The sequence below is a fragment of the Aegilops tauschii genome, chromosome 3, assembly GCF_002575655.3.
Source record: "Aegilops tauschii subsp. strangulata cultivar AL8/78 chromosome 3, Aet v6.0, whole genome shotgun sequence".
In the NCBI taxonomy this organism is placed as follows: Eukaryota; Viridiplantae; Streptophyta; class Magnoliopsida; order Poales; family Poaceae; genus Aegilops; species Aegilops tauschii.
The window spans coordinates 338313572-338323102 of NC_053037.3; the positions used below are offsets into that span (position 1 = coordinate 338313572).

Sequence of the window (9531 nt, forward strand, 5' to 3'; positions counted from 1 at the left end):
TGAAAGGCCCTGTTATGAGCACTTTCACTTCATGAGAGCATGCTAGTCCTTGCATTTAACCTGCTTAAATATCATGTTGTTATTTTCCATTGTTGCTTTATTTGTGTGAGCTTGTGAGTACATTCAAAGTACTCACCTGGCGTGTCATGCCAGTTTCAGGAGAAGTCATACCGGAGTTGGAGTTGCATCATGCATCGCAGTCTAGACCGTGTCCACATCAGTGTCCCTGTGAGATGGAGTCCTTCTACGTCGTCGTTCCGCTGCCGCGTAGCTTTATCGTGATATCGAGGCCCCTACTCATGTCTACTAAATAATGTACATATGTTCAGCTACACCGTGTGTGCCGCTTGGCCTCGCTACTTGATGTAATATCGACTCTATGCTTCAATAAAGCGGTTGTCTTTCTGTACCAAGTTGTTGTGTATTGCCAGAAGACTTGACCTCTGGGCTGGCAATACAAGGTAAATGGGTCGCTCTGAGCCGGGTGCCACAACGCTTGGTATCAGAGCCGCATTGACCATAGGACATGCTAGACAGCTAACGCGCTAGTTCAAACGATAGACAGTAGCTCTGAGTGTCGGTAGTGTTTGTATGCTTGGTTGCTGCATTGCATACATATAGTTTATTTTGTTGCTAAAAGACTAATGGTTGTGAGTGTAGGTGGCTCTAGTGCCATACCCGTACCAGTCTGAGCCAGCACCGTACACTTCTCCACATCTTCTTCGGAACGTGGGGCGGCGACTCTACCCTAACGGCAATGATCCGGTGTACCAGGTGTATCGGGAGCGTCTGGCAGACTCAGTGTACGAGTACCATGCGGAGGTCACTTTACACACCAGTACCATATCAGGCATCTACACCCGTTCTTCTGGGAGTGGTTACGCTTCTACCCAGGTCAGGCAGTCCAGATCGCTGCGTTTGAGGCTCTCGTTGATCTGCGCTACAACGAAGTCCAGATGCAGCATCATCCAGGTTTATCTTACTACCCGTCCATGTCTAATGATGGACGTATCCGTTTCCCTACTATTGATCCGGAGTGCGACCGTTCCTCTAGCCACCTCCCTCGCTACATCACTGCTAGTTATGTTCTGCTTTTCGAGTTGGCCTGAGAGTTGACTCGCACTCGCACAGCTCTGGTTGCCGCTAGAGCTGGTTTCGTTCCACCTACCATCGGGTTTACCCCATTTGTTCCTCCATCTTCTGTTTCCCCCACTACTCCGGTTACCACTCAGATTAATACCTCGACAGTGACTCCCCATGAGTCTCCTGCCATCTTGCCTTTACTTCTTGCTACTCCTGCTGCCCCTATGATTCAGCCTCATCCAGCACCTGCCCCTGAGGGAGAGCCCCCCAGGCAGCTTCGTCGTGTTTCCTTTAACCCGGAGGTTTCCATCAGTGTCGTCAGTTCAGGATCCAAGACCGAGTCCGGGGAGATCCCAGCTGGAGCAGAGGAGCACTAGATCTGCAGGAGTAGTTGAGGTTGTCATGATGCTTAGATGTATGTGTAGTAGTACTTGTCATGTTATTTCCTTTCATGTATGTGTCTATGTATAATTATGTTGGAACTTCTTCCTTTATTGTTCACCTTGGTTTCTCGTTGCTTTCTTTCAGACTTTGTCGCTTGCTTTTCTTCCCCATTTATGGACGTTGCTCATCTCGATGCTTCGTATTGGGAAACATAAATAGGATGACAAGAGGAGGTAGCAGCAGTCAGGCGGGTGACGATGCTCCCGTTCATTGCTTAGGCGACAGGCGGGGCATTCCCCCGAGCCATATCAGACACCACCTCCTCCTCCACAGCAACCACCTACAATAGAGCAGATTATGAGAATGTTCAAAGAAATAAGAAACCAAGATTTACTTGAATTACTAAGAAGTGTGCAGGCTATGGTTGGGCAGAATGGAAATCAGTATGGCAATCACTCCAAGTGGTCAAACTTTCAGAGGACTAAGCCTCCCAGTAAGTCAAGTTTTCGATCCTTTGGAAGCCGACGATTCGCTGCGGACTATTGAGAAGAAGCTTGAAATTGCCCGCACCAAAGAAGCTGACAAGGTTCCATTTGCTACACACTATCTTGAAGGAGCTGCTGCTATATGGTGGGAGAATACTAAAGCTATGTGGCATGCGGACGATGAGATTACTTGGGATAAATTCAAGGACAATTTCCGCAAGTACCACATTCCCGCCGGTATCATGAAGGTCAAGCAGCGTGATTTTCTCATTCTCACTCAAGGAAACCTGTTAGTAAGTGAATATCTGCATAAATTCAATCACTTGGCTCGTTATTCTCTCTATGATGTGGCCACTCAAGAAAGGAAGATTGATCAATTCCTTAGAGGACTCAATCAGCACCTCCGATGTGCATTCAGCATGTTTGACTTCCCCGACTTCCAGACTTTGGTGAACAAGGCCCTTATTGCAGAAAGGGAGCAAAAGCTCGTTCACGACAATAAGCCAGCTTATGATGATCGCAAGTGCAAGTTCGAGCCCAAGAAGGATGGACAGCTGGTGTAGAAGGCTCGTACTTGGCAACAACCTCAGTTTGAGTTCAAACCAACCTGGCAGCAGAATACCAACAAGACCAACAACGAAGTCAAGAACATTGTGACCAACCCTATCCGGGAAGACTGTCAGCGTAACAACGCATGTTTCTCTTGTGGACAGACCGGACACTATGCGAAGCAGTGTCCCAAGAAAGGCAAGACCAACGCACCCCTCAAGCCTCAAGTCAACCACATGGAATCCTACATTGAGCAGGAACTTATCCAAGGCCAAGTGCATCATCTCTCCGCTGAAGAAGCCCAAGAAAACCTTGAAGTGGTCATCGGTATGTTTCCTGTTAATAACATACCTGCAACAATTTGATTTAACTCTGGGGCTTCCCATTCCTTTATTTCGCGGAGTTTTGTTGCCCAAAAACAAGTTTTCTTGCTCTATTCTTGAGAAAAGCATGATGGTGCAATCCTCGGGATCCATGCTCAAAACAAATATGGTATGTCGTGACTTGGAAATAAAGATTCATGGAGTTGTCTTCCCTGCCACACTGGTAGCCATTGAATCCGCAAGGCTGGATGTCATATGGGAATGGATTGGCTGACAAAGCATTAGGTCTGCATCAATTGTGCAACAAGAGAAGTTACATTAACAAATCCGGCAGGACATGCAGTGAAGTTTGTGGCTCGTAGGACCATGCCTAAGAAGGAAATGGTTTTTACAGCAATGTCCTCAGATATGGAATTAATACCAGTGGTCAGTGAGTTTCCAGATGTATTCCCTAAAGAATTACCAGGAATGCCACCAGATCGGGAACTCGAGTTTGCTATTGATCTCGTGCCAGGAACGACACCCATATACAAGAAATATTACCGGATGCCTTCATCCAAATTGGTTGAGCTAAAGAAACAACTCGATGAGATGCTCAAGAAAGGATACACCCGCCCCAGTTTTTCACCCTGGGGGTCACCTGCCATATTCGTAAACAAGAACGATGGTAGTCTTCGGATGTGTATAGACTACCGTCACCTCAACTATGTCACTATCAAGAACAAATACCCGCTCCCCAAAATTGATGATTTGTTCGATCAACTGCATGGAGCTCAAATCTTTTCCAAGATTGATTTAAGGACCGGGTATCATCAACTCAAGATCAGGAAAGAAGATATTCCTAAGACCGCATTCACCACTTGTTACGGTCTATATGAATACACAGTTATGTCATTCAGGCTGACAAATGCTCCTGCCTTCTTCATGCATATTATGAACAAAGTGTTCATTGATTTCTTGGACAAATTCGTGGTGGTCTTCATCGATGATATTCTCATATACTCCAAGGGAGAAGAAGAGCATAAACAACACCTCCGAGCAGTATTGCAAAGGCTTTTTGACCACCAGTTATATGCAAAATTCAGTAAGTGTGAGTTCTGGCTTAAGCAATTCGGATTCTTGGGGCACATTCTCTCTGCCGAAGGAATAGTTATGGAGCCAAGAAAAATCAAGGGTGTGCTAAAATGGCCAGCACCCACGTCGGTGATAGAAATCAGAAGTTTTCTGGGGCTTGCTGGTTATTACCGTCGATTCATTGAAGGCTTCTCCAAGATTGCTAAGCCCATGACAGAACTACTCAAGAAAGACCAAAAGTTCCAGACATTTATGAGAAGAGCTTTAATGAATTGAAGGCTCGTTTAACTTCAGCACCCGTGTTGACACTTCCAGACATTTATCGAAGCTTTGATGTATACTGCGACGCATCTCGAAGGGGCCTAGGATGCGTGCTCATGCAAGATGACAAGGTTGTGGCTTATGCACCCCGACAGCTATGACCGCACGAAGGAAATTATCCTACTCATGACTTGGAGCTAGCAGCCGTCGTTCATGCATTAAAAATTTGGCGGCATTATCTTATTGGCAAGCAATGCCAAATATTCACCGACCAAAAAATTCTCAAGTACTTATTTACTCAACCTGATTTAAATCTCCGATAAAGAAGATGGCTTGAGCTGGTCAAGGATTATGACCTTGGAATAAACTATCACTCGGGTAAAGCTAATGTGGTTGCGGATGCTCTCAGCCGCAAGCCAGCCACAGTAAATGCATTAATTACATCTTTGCCTCTCGAGCTTCAAGAAGAAATGGCCCAGCTCAATCTGATCATTGTTGAGGCTTACTGCACCAATATGTTGGTAGTCACTCCCACTCTTGAGGAAGAAATTCGCAAAGCTCAGTTAGAAGATCCGTTCTTGCAACACCAGGTCACACGGATGAAAGACAGCAAGACTCAAGACTTCCTGATGGATGAGCAAGGCACTCTACGGTTTCGAAGATGAATATGTGTACCCGAAGTAGAAGATCTGAGGAAGAAGATATTAACACAAGCACACGAGTCCTCATACTCGATGCATCCAGGAGGTACCAAAATGTACAAAGACCTCAGGCAAACATTTTGGTGGGATGGGATGAAGAAGGTTATTGCATATTTTGTCGCCTGCTATGATATATGCAATAAGGTAAAGGCGGAACACTAAAAACCCACTGGGCTACTTCAACCTTTGCCCGTTCCGCAATGGAAATGGGACGATGTCTGCATGGACTTCATCACCGGTCTTCCCAACACTCCTCATGGAAACAATGCTATATGGGTCATGGTGGACATGCTGACCAAGGTGGCCCATTTCATTCCTATCCGGACCACATACCGTGCGGATCATCTGGCTCAACTCAATGTGTCCAGAATCGTCAGTCTGCATGGTGTGACAAGAACTATCACATCAGACCGAGGATCCCTTTTTACCTTGGCATTCTGGTCACGACTTCACCAAGCTTTGGGGACATCATTAAAGTATAGCGCAGCTTATCACCCTTAGACAGATGGCCAGACGGAGTGAGTAAATCAAATACTCAAAGACATGCTTAGGGCATGTGCTCTTGCTCAAGGACCCAAATGGGAAGACAGCTTAACCTACGCTGAGTTTTCCTACAACAACAGCTATCAAACCAGCCTCAAGATGTCACCATATGAAGCCTTGTATGGACGCAAGTGTCGTACCCCATTAAATTGGTCCCATACCGGAGACAGTCGTATTTTCGGGACTGACTTGATGATGGAAGCCGAGAAGCAAGTCAGGGAAATCCAAGACAGACTGCAATTGGCCAAGTCCCGACAAAAGAGTTATTATGATTCCAAGCACCGACAAATCAGTTTTGAACCTGGTGAATATGTCTACCTCCGAGTCACACCCATGAAAGGAGTCAAGAGAATTCAGATTCGGGGAAAGCTTGCACCAAGATATATTGGCCCATTTCCAGTTATGACCGAAGTGGGCATAGTGGCATATGAATTGGAACTTCCTCCCGAATTGTTAGAGATACATCACGTCTTCCACGTATCACCGTTGCGAAGGTGTATCTCACCACGTGAGAAACAAACTGATATGGCAGAAATAGAGATTGCTAAGGATCTGACATATGAAGAGAAACCTTTCCGAATATTGGATGAGATGGAAAGAGTCACCCGCAGCAAGTCAGTTGAGTTTTACAAGGTGTAGTGGGAACACCATACCGAGAGTGAAGCTACCTGGGAAAGGGAAGACTTTTTTAGGAAAGCATATCCTGAATTGTTTCCTGAGCAACCGAATCTCGAGGACGAGATTCATCCTAAGGGGGGAGGTTCGTGACACCCTGGTTTTTGCCCTTTTTATTTTTGTGGGTTTTATTGCATTTTTGAATTGAATTTGAGTTTTGAACCAACTAATTTGGACTTAATCACTTGGGAATTTCTTTGATTTTCACCCAAGTGACTCATCTCACCTTCAAACCAATCTCTTGCACCCTGATATATCCGAATATGACCTTGGGAATATTTTTCTTAATTGAAAAATATTCATTTTCTCTCTGATATAGCACTTCATTCACTTCTACTCTAAAGCAACCCTCATTTTTCTTGCCCCCAAAAATCTGAGAAAATTCATGAATATTCTTTGGACCTTGGCACAACTTCTTGTGCAAAAATATTTCATGGTTATTTTGGAATATTTTAGCTACAGAAAATATTTTCCGTTCTGGTCAGAAACTGCATGTTGTGAAGGAAGTGCCTTTTTCCTTGATCCTCTGGAGCTGAAATGTTTAGGGTATCATTACCTTCCAAAGAGAAGCTTAACCCCCAAAGATGAGCTCCTAACTCTTTCTATAACCCTCTCTACTTAGCTCACAAGTTTCTATCCAGAAACTTGTTGAGGCTCTCTTATTCAATCTGGTCGGCCTGGCAGTGAGCCATCACCACTCCCCAACATGATTTTACTCCTCGGTGCACCGCGTAGCCAGAGTTCACGTGGTGACCGCGTGTGGAAATGGTGCCAGGCCGGTGCCTGATGTGCTCTGGGTGGCGCCAAGGCCTCTGTCTCACCCGTGCGCGTGCACGAGGCCAAACCAGCTCGCCACCTAGCGCTTGCTGCTTCGTCTCATCACCCTTGACCCTTCCCTGCCGGTCGCCGACACCGGAGCTCGCCGCAGCAATCACGAGCACATCGTGCCCGAGCGCACAGTGAGCCTGTGCTCCCTATCGTTGCCTTCCCGCGTGCCGTGTGTTCGGCTGCGAGCTCCCACAGTGGCTGCGTGACCCCTGGCCACTTCTTCCACTCTCTCTGACCCCTCTCGTTGCCGTGCGCCACTTCTAGAGAGCTCGCCGGCGCTCTCGATCCCCTCCATCACCACGGCTATAAATAGGACCCCCGAGCTCTTTCAATCTCACCACCCTCCTCCTCTGGCACTCACACATCCTCTAGATAGCAGCGGCCAGGCCAGGCGGGCCTCTGGCCGCCCTTTTGCTCCGGAGCTCGCCGACGACCCCGCCTCAGCGTGCTGCTTCCTTCGGCACTCCTCGCCTTCCTCCGGCCTCTCCGGTGTGCTCGTGGTGCTCCACTGGTCGCGCTGGTGCTGCTGGCCCGGTCCTCCCTCGCGAGATTCAACAACTCTGACAAGCCCTCCTCCGCCGACGCCTCTGGAGACGACCACCGCGATGCCCTCCGTCCACCTCTCGCCGAGCTATGGGTACATGCAGGTTCTCCGTAGTCTTGCACATCCATCCATCCTCTTACCGGCGACAGCTGAGCCCTCCTGACTGGAGAACCACCGGCGTCGAGCCGCCCTCCCCCTCTCTCTCTCTCTCTCTGAACCTGACCGCGGGGACCCACTCGTCAGCCACTCGGCCGCCTCCCGAAGCGGTATGAGTGGAGACGCCTCGCTGGTTTACGCCTTTGACGTCACCCCCTCTCTGATTTTTCTATAAATCAATTTAAATTCAAAAATTTGACTAAACTTTGACCTGCTCTAACTTCTATTCTATAAGTCCAAATGATATGATTCTTTTTGTATTGGTTTTGTGTTGAACTCCTCTATCAGCATGCAATAGATGAGATTTTTTGCTTGTTGTGGATATTTTCTGGTGCATTCAACAGTGTTATGTGACATTTTCTTTTTGCTATTTTAATTATTTTCAGAAGGAACTTGTTGCCTTGAGGACAACCAGGAGGAGTGTGACCCTCCTCTGCACAATGGCAAGCCATCGCAAATATTTGCAAGAATGTCATTTCAATACGTATGATTTTCACTTGAATATGATTATTTTATATGCATATAGAAAATTCCTATAAAGTCATTTGATGCTAATTTCATGTTCTTGCTATGCTTGTTCTGTTATCAGTAGCATTTTAGTTGGATAACTAAGTTTATGCAGTAAAGTAATGTGATGTTATGTTTGATCTAGTTCATATCGATATTATGTTGAAATGGTGCATATATAGTTCATTGCATTTTCATGGCATATTATGACTCGGTGAAATTTATTTGCAAGATGAAACCTGATAATAAACCAACTAGAACATGTTGTTGATTGAGTCATGGTGCCACCGAATCGAGCTTCCCAAGTGCAATCACATTTGCCTTTATGGGGAGGCCCTTTCTCGGTATATTGTTGTGCCTCTTGCCGGTGCCTCCAACTAGGGAAGGTTATGCGCTAGCGCTACCCTGGCCTGGTAGGAAGGCATAGCCTTGTGTGCCAGTAGTTGTTTTGGTACCATGTCCCCGTTTGGGACGATTGTTTTGCCACGACGGTGGTCGTTGAATATCCGGAGTGGCATCGGGGCCACCCATGACTTAGTCAAAAGGGGAGTTGGTCGGAGTGGCCGGGAGAGTGTCATGGAAATAGATTGATTCTGTCGGAATGACGTTGGTCCACCTGAATGGGAGTCCGAGGCCATGGGTTTCGTGGTGTGGGTACAATGTGCTAACCTCTACAGAGTGTGTTTAATCTATTGATAGCCGCGTCCTCGGTCATGGACACAAGTTCGTAGTAGGTCACACAGTGGATCAACAGAAATATTAAACTTGCACACTAAATGTATACTTGTGGCACTGGTTATGTTGGTGAAGTTGCTGAGACCATCGAGATGGTTTCATTTGTGATCCGGAGGTGATCACCTTGGTATGATGATGTTCGTGGCTACGAGGTAACTGAGATGGTAAGCAGGTCCGAAAGGCCATGTTATGAGCACTTTCACTTCATGAGAGCATGCTAGTCCTTGCATTTAACCTGCTTAAATATCATGTTGCTGTTTGCCATTGTTTTTTTATTTGTGTGATCTTGCGAGTACATTCAAAGTACTCACCTGGCGTTTCATGCCAGTTTCAGGAGAAGTTATACCGGCGTTGGAGTTGCATCGTGCATCGCAGTCTAGACCGTGTCCACATCAGTGTCCCTGTGAGATGGAGTCCTTCTACGTCGTTGTTCCGCTGGCGCGTAGCTTTATCGTGATATCAAGGCCCCTGCTCATGTCTACTAAATAATGTACATATGTTCAACAGCACCGTGTGTGCCACTTGGCCTTTCTACTTGATGTAATATCGACTCTATGCTTCAATAAAGCGGTTGTCTTTCTGTACCAAGTTGTTGTGTGTTGCCAGAAGAATTGATCTCTGGGCTGGCAATACAAGGTAAACCGGTCGCTCTCAGCCGGGGTGCCACATTACTTTGATAATTT

At 46.6% G+C, this 9531-nt stretch overlaps 1 protein-coding gene across 1 annotated transcript; it reads left to right on the forward strand.

Annotated features, from left to right (window-relative positions):
* The first annotated feature begins 1900 nt into the window (after positions 1-1900).
* Positions 1901-2515, forward strand: LOC141042935 (uncharacterized). The gene has a single exon (XM_073511844.1). It carries the CDS (start codon positions 1901-1903, stop codon positions 2513-2515), a length of 615 nt encoding a protein of 204 aa, XP_073367945.1.
* Positions 2516-9531: the final 7016 nt, after the last annotated feature.

Bases quoted from the DNA above. Each gene is read 5' to 3' on its own strand.
- LOC141042935 (XM_073511844.1), top strand. From the start codon at position 1,901: ATGGAAATCAGTATGGCAATCACTCCAAGTGGTCAAACTTTCAGAGGA.